The sequence below is a fragment of the Pipistrellus kuhlii genome, unplaced genomic scaffold (genome assembly GCF_014108245.1).
Source record: "Pipistrellus kuhlii isolate mPipKuh1 unplaced genomic scaffold, mPipKuh1.p scaffold_m20_p_1, whole genome shotgun sequence".
Taxonomy (NCBI): Eukaryota; Metazoa; Chordata; class Mammalia; order Chiroptera; family Vespertilionidae; genus Pipistrellus; species Pipistrellus kuhlii.
In genome coordinates this window covers 11,698,251-11,710,562 of record NW_023425404.1, presented here as the reverse complement: position 1 = coordinate 11,710,562, position 12,312 = coordinate 11,698,251, and the positions used below count along the sequence as shown (strand labels likewise).

The window sequence follows — 12,312 nt, the reverse complement described above, 5'->3', positions numbered from 1 at the left end:
AGTTTGATTGATTTGCATATTAGCCTTTTATTATATAGAGGATACTGTATGGAAGAGAAGGATCCTTTCAGTAGTGGTTTTTGTTTTTGTTCAGGCATGTTACATTTCGAATCAAGACCTGCCTAGAAAAAAACTTGATAAGATTCCTGAAATTCATAATCTATGTTAAATTCTGCAGTTTACTACTACAATACAAAAGAAAGGTGATGAGCTACCTTGAATAATGATAAACTAGTAATAGTAGCTAACTCCACACCACTTTTTTGTGGGACTATCATTCCTCGCTTTTGAAGGGAATGAGAGCACTTGTTTAGTCAGGCTAGTTGTGTGGGCAGAGCCAGGCCAAACCCAGCTTCTTCAGACTGCTACGTGAGTCACTAGCTTCCTGCTCCATAGATTCCAAAATGTAAGACACTCAGATTCCCATGGGCTTTGATGGGGTCGCCTGAACTTTATCAAATGTTTCTGAGTGCTCTTTGACAAATGGGCACGCGTTGAAAATGCCCAAGGGTTTGAAAAATACCAAGCCATAGGATCACACCCCCCCCCCCCACTTTCTTTATACCCTCCACAATTTCTGATGCAATATATTTAGGAGGGACTCAGGAGTTCCTGAAAGATGAAGAAAGAAGAGTTTATTTGGTACACATTATCCAGATTTGTGGTTTCCCAGACTTGTGTTCCTCTCTTCTGAGCTCATCTTTTTGCCATCTCACTGTGAATGAGCAGCTTCAGCTCAGGGAGGGTGGAAATAGGACATACAGCGGCAAACATGCCAGTCAGTTCTCATTGCTAACCTGCTTTTGTAAAGAGTTTTGATGGAATGGGGTGGGACTACAGGTGGGAGCAGGGAGAAAGTTCTTTGTGCCAGGAAATGCCATTCCCTTCTCTCAGATGTGCTGTTACCGGTGAAGCGTCCGCTGAGCTTGGCTGTCAGTGCTCTCTAGGAACTGACTGGCTCCATCTGTTCTCATTTGGCATGACTTCCTCAGCCCCCTACACATTGCTAGAACTTGGCCCCCTCCTTGGCCCCGTTCTGGTTGACTGGTTTGTTTCACTCTGTTAGACTCAGATCCCAGCTGTTCTTTGTTCTGACCCTCTGCCTTGCTCGGAAGTCTGATTGCTGAGGCCTCTCTCCATTGCCAACTGCTGGTGGAGTCCCAGATGCTCAGCTACATTCAGGACCTTGCCCTAGCCTTCTCCTCAGCCTCTCCCCTTCCTTTCAGCCTACACACTAAGCTTTCTGAGACCTCTCCTATCGCTCGCTTTAGCCTCAATTCTGACAGATTCTTATCTTAGTAATAAAGATACAGTTGGTAACTCGGTGACCTCTAAACCTAGAAGTTACCATATTCTATCGTCGTTTCCTTGCCTTTCTCCCTGACTACAGTAATAGTTATATATGTTTCTTAGTTATGTACCTTTATTTCTCAATAAAATTTGAGGGTATTACCAAAAAAAGGAACTCTCAAGAACAACTTCACTGCCCATCTCATCTCTCGGTTTTACTCTGAAGTTAATGATGCCTCCACCAACCAGAATCTAATAAAAATGAACTATTAAATTTTAAACTGATAAATCACTAATACATTAAAAATACATAGAGCAGCATATGGAGGTCATAATGGGAAGGAGTGTATAATGTAAAGCCACACAGACCTGGGTCTGAATTCCGGCTCTCTTAGGTAGGTCCTCAGCAAACTAGTTAACATCTCTGAGCCTTAGTAGTCTCCCTGTAAAAAAGATACTCACTTCCTAAGAGGATTGTTGTAAGGACCGAAATAATGTATACATGGTAGCTATTCTTGTTATTGGAGCTAGAAAACTTAGATACCGCTCTCAGCTTTACTTATTAGCTATGTGATCTTAGATAAATCACTTAATATTTTTCAGCTTTACCCTCCTCTGTAAAATGGGGAGAATAATACACCTTATCTCGGGTTTCCAGGAAATTCAAGTAAGATAGGAAAGATATATAAAAGTTATTTTGCAAACACTAAAAATGATGAAAAAGATGTTGCAATGAGAATTTTCATTTTTTGTATTTCCTGACCAGCCTGCTCAAATTGGTCTTTGTATCCATGGAATAATTCCATTGATAAATTGGAAAATTTAAATGTATTATGGCACCTGAGCTAAAAACAAACCAGAACAGAACCCTAATAAGTAATAATCAAAGTAATGTTAGATATTTTTGGCTAATAGGTTGGTTTTATGCTGATGCATGCTACTGAGTTTATAAATTATTAAAATAGGATAATTATCTCTTATATTGATTGATCCAAGCTAGCTAGAAAAATTGGTTACATAATTATGGAGAACTTTTTCAAATCCTCTCTTAATTTCCCATTAACAGTGGTTTGAGATTATAGCAAAACTTTTTGAAATGTATCCCATCATCATTATATAAAAGGTATTGTAACATTTTTTTAAATCCCACACATTGGTCTCATCTGAAAAGATTTTAAAACTCCCAGGACAGTTGGCCTCCGTGTAGCTCTGGAGAGTGGAGACAGAGGTCCAGAGGCCAGGGCACCCCCGCTGGGCCTGGAGGCAGAGCCCCTGACGGCCTTGCAAAGCCCCCTGAAAGCACCCTCCTTCCTGCGGTCCTCTCCCAGCTATGAAACCGTCTATGGTATTTAGAAGAAGAAAGACCATTTCTAGACAGTGGTGCCTATTCTTCGGAGTTCCAACTATGTAATTCTACAAGGATCCCCTTGAAAACCAGCGAAGGCTTTCCATGAGCCTTCTCTGAGGCACACACTAATGAATGCAATACTTCATCGCTCCTGCAAGATTCACTGCAGGGCTATTGGCAAACAGACTTTTCTTCCATGAGCACTAGTTTGTTTCCTGTATTTAAAAAGGAGGAAAATAATTCCACAGATACAAAGGCCAATTTGAGCAGGCTGGTCAGGAAATAAAAAAGTGGAAATTTTCATTGCATCATCTTTTTCATCGTATAACATCCCAGTTGCAATAAACATTGCCAGCTGTTTGCTTTGCCTTTTCCCCTGCTACAGGACGTTAGCCTATTGAGTCTTATTAACCAGAAATCAAGTCATCTAAATAGGTGGGGGAAATACAAGTTAAAAGTGGCTTGACAAGCATTTGCAGAAAAATCCCAAATGAAATTATGAGGCAATTACCGTATTTTTCGGACCATAAGACGCACCGGACCATAAGACGCACCAGTTTTTAGAGAAGGGAAATGAAGAAAAAAAGATTCTGAAACAAATAGTGTCCTAAAATATTTTATGTGCATTAAAACCCAACATCACAGTCATAAACACATGTAATCAACCCTGTAAAGAAAACAGCAGCATTTAGAACCATTTTAGAGCCGGGCAAGCACACAGAGACCACACAGAGCCGGGCAAGTAAAAAAACTTTTTTTTTTTTAAGTATATGTGTAGGCTATATTTGGACCATAAGACGCAGGGACTTTTTCCCCCCACTTCTGGGGGGGAAAAAGTGCGTCTTATGGTCCGAAAAATACGGTAGATACACATATTGTAATAAAACCAAGATATAATTTGAAAGGGACCAAAAGAACCCTGACTCCTGAAAAAATGTAGAGAACACACCTGGTTAGGCTGAAAGAGTAAATGCTGTTTTCTGATATGAAAATTGCTTTCACATAGAGATACTTTATAAAGTACAAAAACTTTTTTAAAAAACAAGCTCATAGTACTTTCATCATTTTACTACTCTGGAATATGAACAACATTACACTGAATTTTTTAAAGTGACAATAAAACAAAAAATGAAGAAAAGAACTTTAATTTCTCTATTCTATCCTTGTTCTTATTTCTCTTATCAATAGTTTTTATCCCTAAAATAATGTAACTATAGGTCTGGTGGAAGACTGCAGAGAGCGGTTTTATTGAGGGTAGAGAAACTCTTTAAGTTCGAGGTTTAGAATGTAAAGCAGCAGCAGAGGGACGTGAAGGGAGGTGAAAGCTACCAGCATGGCCCTGGGCAGTCTAGGGGGGTGGACTTGATTCCTGGGAGTTCAGCATTAGGTAAGTTAACATCAATGCAAATTATGAAGCTGGAAAAAATTGCAAAACAAACTAAAACCCACATCCCAAGAAAACCATAAACCAACCAACCAATCAGAAAATAATTAAATTTTATCCATAAATAAGTTACAAAAAGTAAGTATTATAGGGCATCCTCCTGTGTCCATGGATGCAAACGAATGAAGTGTCTTTAGGCTTGAATTCCATCCGACTACTCAACTAGAGGGATCATTGGCTCAAGGAAGACTGACAGGTTGCTCGGTGCACTGGGCTGCTCTGGTCAAGACTGCTGGTACCTGCTGGTTATGCTCTCTGCTCAGAGGCATATCGTTAGCATCCCTTTTGGATCTTTATAGATCAGTAATTGTGTTCTCATAGTGGCTCACAAGGAGGCATGGATACCTGCAGGCTTTGCCTTGTATCACATCCTTCTTTTCCAAAGAGACGCCAGGCCTGGGCCATTTTGCGAAGTTTGGCAAGATTGGGTTTAATCTATGGAAAGAAAGTAAGTAATTCCAATTACCAGTAGGAAAAGCCAAGTGGCATATAAGTATTTCCTAATTATCACTATTCAAATTTGTTTAGATTCCAATTTCTGGGTTCAGAGAGAGTATAGATTTTCTAAGATAAGTGGGACTGAAAACTTTAAGTCTAGTTCCCCATCTCTTCAAGACAAAACTTTTTTTCTTTTTGTTCACTGTCATGTAAAGCAAAAAGGGTGTGTGTGTTTGTAATAGGTTTTTATTCATTTCCGAGAGGAGAGGAGAGGGAAAGAGAAATAGAAACATCGATGATGAGAGAACCATGGACTGGCTGCCTCCTGCACGCCCCCTCCTGGGGATCAAGCCCACACCTGGGCATGTGCCCTGACCAAGAATCGAATTGTGGCCTCCTGGTTCCATAGGCTGACACTCAGCTACTGAGCCACACTGGCCAGGTACAAAAGAAGTCTTTAACAGAGTAAAATCTGCTGGATTAGAAAACATCAATACCTGAAAACCCCATACAAGAAGTGATTTTATAACCCTTAGGAAAGGGAAGCAAAAGAAAAGATTTAGGCCCTGGATAAGTGGCTCAGTTGGTTGGAGGGTCATCCCCCATATGCCAAAAGGTTTCAAATCCAATTCCCAGTCAGGGCATATACCTAGGTTGTGAATTCGGTAGGGCAGTTAGGGGTGACCAGGCCGGCACCCCTGGTGCATACAGGAGGTAACTGATGGATGTCTCTCTCTCATCAATGTCTCTCTCTCTCTCCCTCTCCATTCCTCTCTCTAAAATCAATAAAAACATATACTCATGTGAGGATTTAAAAACAGTCTATCTAATAAAAGAGTAATATGCTAGTTGAATGTGACACCAACACATAAGATGGCCACCCCCATGGGACACAAGATGTTTGGCAGGGGAGGGCAGTGGTGGGCAATTAGGCCTGCAGGGGAGAGCATTTGGAGGGACCAGGCCTGCAAGAAAAGGCAATTGGGAGGGACCAAGCCTGCAGGGGAGGTCAATTGGGCAGGACCAGCCGAAGCCAGTTTGGCTCAGTGGAGAGCACTGGTTCAATTCCGGGCAAGGGCATGTATGTTGGTTGCGGGCACATCCCCGATAGGGGGTGTGCAAGAGGCAGCTGGTCAATGTTTCTCTCATCGACGTTTCTAGCTCTCTATCTCTCTCCCTTCCTCTCTGTAAAAAATCAATAAAATATATTTAAAAAAAAACACACAAAAAACATTGGGCAGGACCAGGCCTGCAGGGGAGGACAGTTGGGGAACCAGGCCTACAGGAGAGGGCTGTTGGGGGTGACCAGGCTTGCAGGGGAGGGCAGTTGGGGGAAACCAGGCTGGCAAGGTAGGGCAGTTAGGGGTGACCAGGCCGGCAAGGGAAGGCAATTGGGGGCCACCAGGCCAGCAGGGGAGGGCAGTTGGGGGAAACCAGGCTGGCAAGGTAGGGCTATTAGGGGTGACCAGGCCGGCAAGGGAAGGCAATTGGGGGCCACCAGGCCAGCAGGGGAAGGCAGTTAGGGGCGACCAGGCCTGCAGGGGAGGGCAGTTAGGGGTGACCAGGCCGGCTGGGGAAGGCAGTTAGGGGCGACCAGGCCTGCAGGGGAGGGCAGTTAGGGGTGACCAGGCCGGCTGGGGAAGGCAGTTAGGGGTGACCAGGCCTGCAAGGGAGGGCAGTTAGGGGTGACCAGGCCTGCAAGGGAGGGCAGTTAGGGGTGACCAGCCCGCAAGGGAGGGCAGTTAGGGGTGATAAGGCTGGCAGGGGAAGGGAGTTGGGGGGACCAGGCCTGCAGGGGAGGTTAGTGGGTGGGACCAGGCCAGCAGGGGAGGACAGGGGCGACCAGGTTGGCCTAGTCACAGGCAGTCAGATATCCCTCAAGAGGTCCCAGATTAGAGAGGGTGCAGGCTAGGCTAAGGGACAAACCCACACCCACTCCTCGCCCCCCAACCCATGAATTTCATGCACCAGGCCTCCAGTATAAGTAATATTTTGGAAAGCAGCAACATGGATATTACTATTATACTTTCATGTTCTGTTTCATTTAAGATTGTAACAAGAACAGGAAAAGTAATTTAATCACTGTGCCTTTATTGTATTATCGACATCATTGTTCTTGGGCTGCTGAGTAATCAGGGCCGAAGCTTGATGTGGAAATCTCCTAAGCTTGCTTCCCCCGGCCTGATAATGCCCAAATCATAACTCTAGAGGTCTTTGGAGGTAGCTACCATTTCCAGCAAGTGCCACCAAGCAACTGGCTGTTTAGGTTCCATTTGCCAGCAGTGAATTTGCTGTTTCTACCAACTTTCTGTAACCCCAGAATTTCTGCATCCTATCAAATCTAGAGCCAATAGGCAACAGATGTTTAGAATACACCAGTCTGTACATGTGGTAAACTTAAAAAATACAAAGGCATCGTGTGTATAATCTGACAGTTCCGCCTAAGCTCCATTTTGAATTTGAGCTAGAAGCTGAAATTCAAAATAAACTTCCAATGTGTAATTTTCAGAAATCTCCTGTTTTGGGAAGGATTAAGACATTACATTTGGATAATAGCATCTGAAAAAGGAAAAGCAGATAAACTCTGCTTCCTCTTCTGTTAGTCATCACTGTACCTGTTTTTCCTGCTCCAAGTGGTCTATGTCAGCCAACGGCAGCATAGAAGGTCTCCCATGAGCACACTGGAACGGCAGCTGGCACCAGGACAGCGCTTCAATAAGGCGATAGCTCTCCTCTAAGCTCAGGCCATCATTAAACTTAATGGCCCCTAAACGAAAGACAGAAACAAGAAGGTTACGGTGTATATTGTGGGAAACCAACGCTGACCCTGGGTCAGAGCCAAGTCTCTGGGGAAAGTAAAATGTTTGAGGCTCTCTCATGGGGCTTTAATGCTGCTTGAAACTCAGGCTTCAGGACTGGCCTCCCTCTCAGCTTTTCCTATGAAGCCTTTGTCTTTCTAAGCCCTGTAGGAGGCATTCCTTAACAGGTTAAGGTTTTGCTTTCAGAGTTTTTCTCAAAGAGGCAAGAGCAATATTTTTGCCTACTTCTTATATGTTTATGAAGTCAAGGTCATCCTTTGTCCATAGCCAGTGTAGCACCAAGATCTCTGATTGTTTTCTACAATGTCCATTTCATTTGCTTATTTTTTTTTCTATTTCCATAATAATCTTAATCTAAATGCATATTGTCAGAACTGCCTTTACGCATACATTAACTTAATCAATGAATACTTGTAAGCATATACTTTGTATTAGGAGCTATGCTAGGCAGTGAATGCGAAAAGGATCTTCACCCTCATAAAGTTTATGATTTAATGGGTCTAAAAGGTGAGATAAACATTAAATAAGTAATCACACAATAACTTAAATGATAAAATACATATTTATATATAAATATATAAAATACATTTTACATTATAGACTTAAATTATAAGTTTTGTAAAATGTAGAGTATGAAAGAAATGTAATAGGAAAACCCAGTTTAGGAGATCAGGGAAGGCTTCCCTGGCAAATGACACTTAATCTGAGACCTTAGGTTTAGAAAGACAAGAAGGAACTGAAAGGCATTTCAGACGGAGGAAAGGGCAAATGCAGAGGTGCAGAAACATAAGAATGAGGCCAAGGAAGAGGCTAGAATGTAAAGGGCAAGATGGAAAGTGAGAGGAAACAAGAGGCAGAGGCCCGATCGTGAAGCCCCCAGCAAGCCTGGGTGAGGAGTAAAATGTTTATCCTAACAGCAATGAATAATCTTAACAGCTTTTAGTTAGAAGAATGACATGCTCACAGGGACGTTTCAAAAAGATTCCTCTGGGTGCTGAGGGAAAAGTAGCTTGAAGCAGAGACAGAATGGATGTGGGGAGACTAAGTAAGAGGATTCAAGTGGCAAGAATGAGGGAGGTAGCAGTGGAGACAGATGATATCAGACAGTTTTAAGATACATTCTGAAGGCAGAGATGGTGAAATTTGGTGATGGTGCACATTTGTGGAGTAAAGACAGGATAAAAGGAGGTTAGGATATTTATAGGAGACAAATTCCTGAGTGACTAGTTACTTAGCGAAAAAAGACAGGAAGTGAAGAGAAGGTTGATGGGAGAGAGATCAGAGGAGGGTGTCAGTTAACTGGAGATCCCTTTGTGGTCAATGACAGTTGCAGGGGATTCTGTAGCTGTCAGGACCCCTAAGGTAAGTTCCTCCGAATCTACCTTCTATATCTATATGTATATATAAAAGGCTAATATGCAAAGTGTCCTCTCAGGAGTTTGCCTGGGAGTTTGATCGCTTGCTATGCTGTGCACTAGGGGCGGTACGGAACGAAGGAAGGCCCAAGCGGGCAGCCGGGGAAGGCAGGCCCTGGTCAACAGATGGAAGGCCCTGAACGGCCCTGATCGCCAGCCAGGCCTGGGGACCCTACCCATGCATGAATTTTGTGCACCAGGCCTCTAGTTTTATCATATTTCCCTACATATGATATTATTATCATAGAACCCTTGATTATTCTAATGCCTTCTGTATAAAATCTAAAGGTTTTGTTGTGACCTTCTAGACTTCTTTCTTACCAGTTTAATTTATTGGTACTCTTTGCTGTGCCTCTGGTCTGCATAGACTGTTTCCTCCCCCTGCAGTAAACTTTCCCTTCTATCCTGTGAATCCATGTCCCTCAGTTCATTCAAAACTTGACTCAAAATATATCTTCTCTAGGAGTTACTCTTCCACTCATATAATTCAATCTGCATTACGGTAAAATCTATGTGTTGGTATTTCCCTTTGCAAACATAGTTTTCTAGTGTTCAGTTTGAGTGTGTTCAGTTTCTTAACCTGAATTGTGCCCACCCAGAGGGGTAGTAAATGTACCTTCCAATTCTTTCATACGTGTTGTACCCCCACCAGTGCTCAGCATGCAGAGGTGCTGTCGCTGTTTGTTGAGTCTTACCATGGCAGGCTTGAGATGCCAACACCTTCTGGACCGTCAGTGGCAGTGTCCCTTGGATGCCTCCTGTGGTCTGGATTAGCTAATGCATAAACACAGGCTTTATTAATGGGAAAGGAAATGGGACAGTGGTGTCTTTTGTGTGGTGCCCTTGTGTGAAACCCCAAAGAAGAGAAAAGTTTACCTCCACTTGTTCTCGAATAAATTCCTACAAAGCAACAAGGAAAACAGGCATTAATCTACTGTTACATTATACTTGCCCTTGGATAGTTTATAAAACATTCCAATTTTCTTCTTTAAAATATGCTTCCTGAAGGAGAGTTCCAGCAATACAGCACGTAGGTGCAAACAATTTATTTATTGTAAGGCATTTTAAATATGAAATAAAAGACAACTGACTAGAACTCTTATTAAATAAAGAATATATTAGCTACTGAAAGTTCCTCCAGAGACAGCTCATCGACTCATGAGATTATGTAACTGGTGAGAGTAGCCTTGATGATTCAACTGTTTCTGCATAGTAGGGAGGCATCTCACTAAGAGGCTGTCTGTTTGTATTCATAATCTCAACCAGAACAAGTGTAATATTACACAGGAACTGAATAAATATACAAGAATTATCAACACAACTGTGCACTCAGTATATATAACACTTGCTTAGATATTGTAAACATAAGTAGTCATGTTCGTTCCCATGGGCTTTTTTTTTCTTTCTTTTTTTTACAATTCCCCTCAGATCAAAAAGCATATTTTCTGAGGAATCTTGTTGAGAAGTTTCTCCTCACTAATATATCTCTGCCCAAGGGCAGCCTTTTTTAACAGTTATATCCCTGAAGATGTTAATATTTATAAAAGGTCTTTAAAGAAATTTAAATCAGACACTAGTTCACCCTACCACTTTGTTTAACTTCTGGAAGTAACTGTTTTGAGATTGGTACATATAATTATTTCATTATAAGAAAACACGGGATTTCTTTACTCCTAGAAATGGCAATGTATAAATTAGCTTCCTAAGATTACAACATGGTAGATTTTCTTTTTAGACCAGACTCAGAAAATTCTCTCCCCATTCCATATACACTCTAGTCTAAAATGCTTATAAATGAGCAAAGATATAAACAGCTAGGTTGTGTATACTATACATTTTTTTTAAAAGCCACCCATTTTTCCAAACAAATCTGAACAGAAAGATATCTCATAATATCTGACCCGCTAACAAGGCTTAGTGTGGATACAGATAAAACCTAACTTTTTTGCTATTCTCTCTTGTGCCTGTATATCTGGGGCTTGTAAAACAACAATTTGTAAGCCTGGTGAGGGGAAGATAGATCTTACTGTCTGTTTATTTCATATTTTAATCATTCAATTAATGCTAGATAATTTAAATATTAAAATGGCTCATTCATCAGGCTAGAGGATAGAACGTATACGAAGATGTATTGGTGATCGTTCAACTGCTAGGGTCCAAGTAGCTACCTTTTCTTTAAGATACCAAAACGATTCCAGCTTCTTCCAGCATCAACAGAATCTCTCCTGATCAGCCTGACTTAACATAATCAAGATTTTCTGAAACCATAAGGTTTGTTTCAATCAGAAATAAACTCCTTACCCAATAGTCTTTGAAGTCACTTTATGAAAAGTTTTTATTGTAATTTTCTGGTTAAATACTTAGAGATTGAATAACAAAAGATTCTAACAGATCCTATCTTTTGGATTTAAGACAATTTGGAGGAGGAGCCTTGGAAAAATAAGCTATGTTGGGAGAAAAGAGCAATGCTGAAAACAAAGCAAAAGTTGTCTGATCAAAGGGCGGTTTTGGAAAGGGTAAAATCAACATAATCCAAAAGCTCTCTTCTGTATGCTGCCAAAGTTCCTGAAAGAGTAGTATAGTTAGTTCCACTCCCCCTCCTTCACTCCCTCACCCATAGCAATCTGTCTTCGGTCTCACCCAACTCCCAGGAAATGATTCCACAAGGTAACCAATGTCCTCATGACTGCCAAATCCAACTTGCTATTGTTAACCATTTCCTTCTTGCTTAAAACTTTCCTTGGCTTTTTCCCAATTTTCCTCCTCCCTGGCTGACCAAATACATTTGATGATCCTTTACAGTTTCTTCTTTTGGGCAGCAGCTTTCCAGACCTTTGCTAAAACATTTGCTGAATGTTCAGCTCTTTGCTCTTTTCTTCATACTTCCTCTGGACAATCTCACTTCCTTTAGACCCTTTACCAGCTTCTGATATTATATAATAAAAGGCTAATATGCAAATTGTCCCCTTGACCAGGAGTTCGACCAGCAGGCAGACCAGCCAACCACCCATGTCCCCTCCCCTTGGCCAGCCTGGCCAGATCCCACCCATGCACAAATTCATTATATCTGTACACACACACACACACACACACACACACACACACACATACTGAGTGGCCAGATCAGATTATTATACATTCAGAGATCATAATAATCTGGCCACTCAGTATATATATACTGTTAACTTCCAAATAGGAATGGGTAGCCAGATTTCTTTTCCAAGTGCTAGGTCTGCAGGTCTGCCTATCTACTGGACATCCCCATTTGAAGACATTCAGTGTATCTACTAGTAAACCTACCCTTAGACCACACATGTCAAACACAAGGCCTGCAGGCCAAATCCGGCCCGCCAGGCCTTGCAATGTGGCCCGCACCGCGCTGTCATCACTGCACTCCACTGCGTTCCATCACAATGACGCGCGGTGACATAGGAGGCTTGTGATCTCTCCAGCCGCCTCGCTGGCCGCTGTACTTGCTATCTATTACGCATGCACATAGATAACAAGTCACGCAAGATTCAGGAGGCGTGACCTATAGTCTGGCATCCGATGTGGTTG

At 42.0% G+C, this 12,312-nt stretch overlaps 1 protein-coding gene across 9 annotated transcripts in view; it reads right to left on the bottom strand.

Moving 5' to 3' along the window:
• Positions 1 to 4,112: 4,112 nt before the first annotated feature.
• MLH3 (mutL homolog 3) overlaps positions 4,113 to 12,312 on the bottom strand; it is a 34,637-nt gene continuing 26,437 nt past the window's right edge. For 5 of the 9 annotated variants that reach the window (XM_045578543.1, XM_036431024.2, XM_036431003.2 and 2 more), the window contains 4 exons: positions 9,631 to 9,654; positions 9,450 to 9,528; positions 7,136 to 7,287; positions 4,113 to 4,517 (listed from right to left, as the gene is read on the bottom strand). In XM_045578543.1, coding sequence (XP_045434499.1) covers positions 4,398 to 4,517; positions 7,136 to 7,287; positions 9,450 to 9,528; positions 9,631 to 9,654 — 375 coding nt within the window. In that variant the 3' untranslated portion in view covers positions 4,113 to 4,397. Of the gene's footprint in view, positions 4,518 to 7,135; positions 7,288 to 9,449; positions 9,529 to 9,630; positions 9,655 to 12,312 lie in introns of those variants that run through there. The other 4 variants (XM_036431034.2, XM_036431045.2, XR_004986800.2 and 1 more) reach the window with 2 other exon arrangements.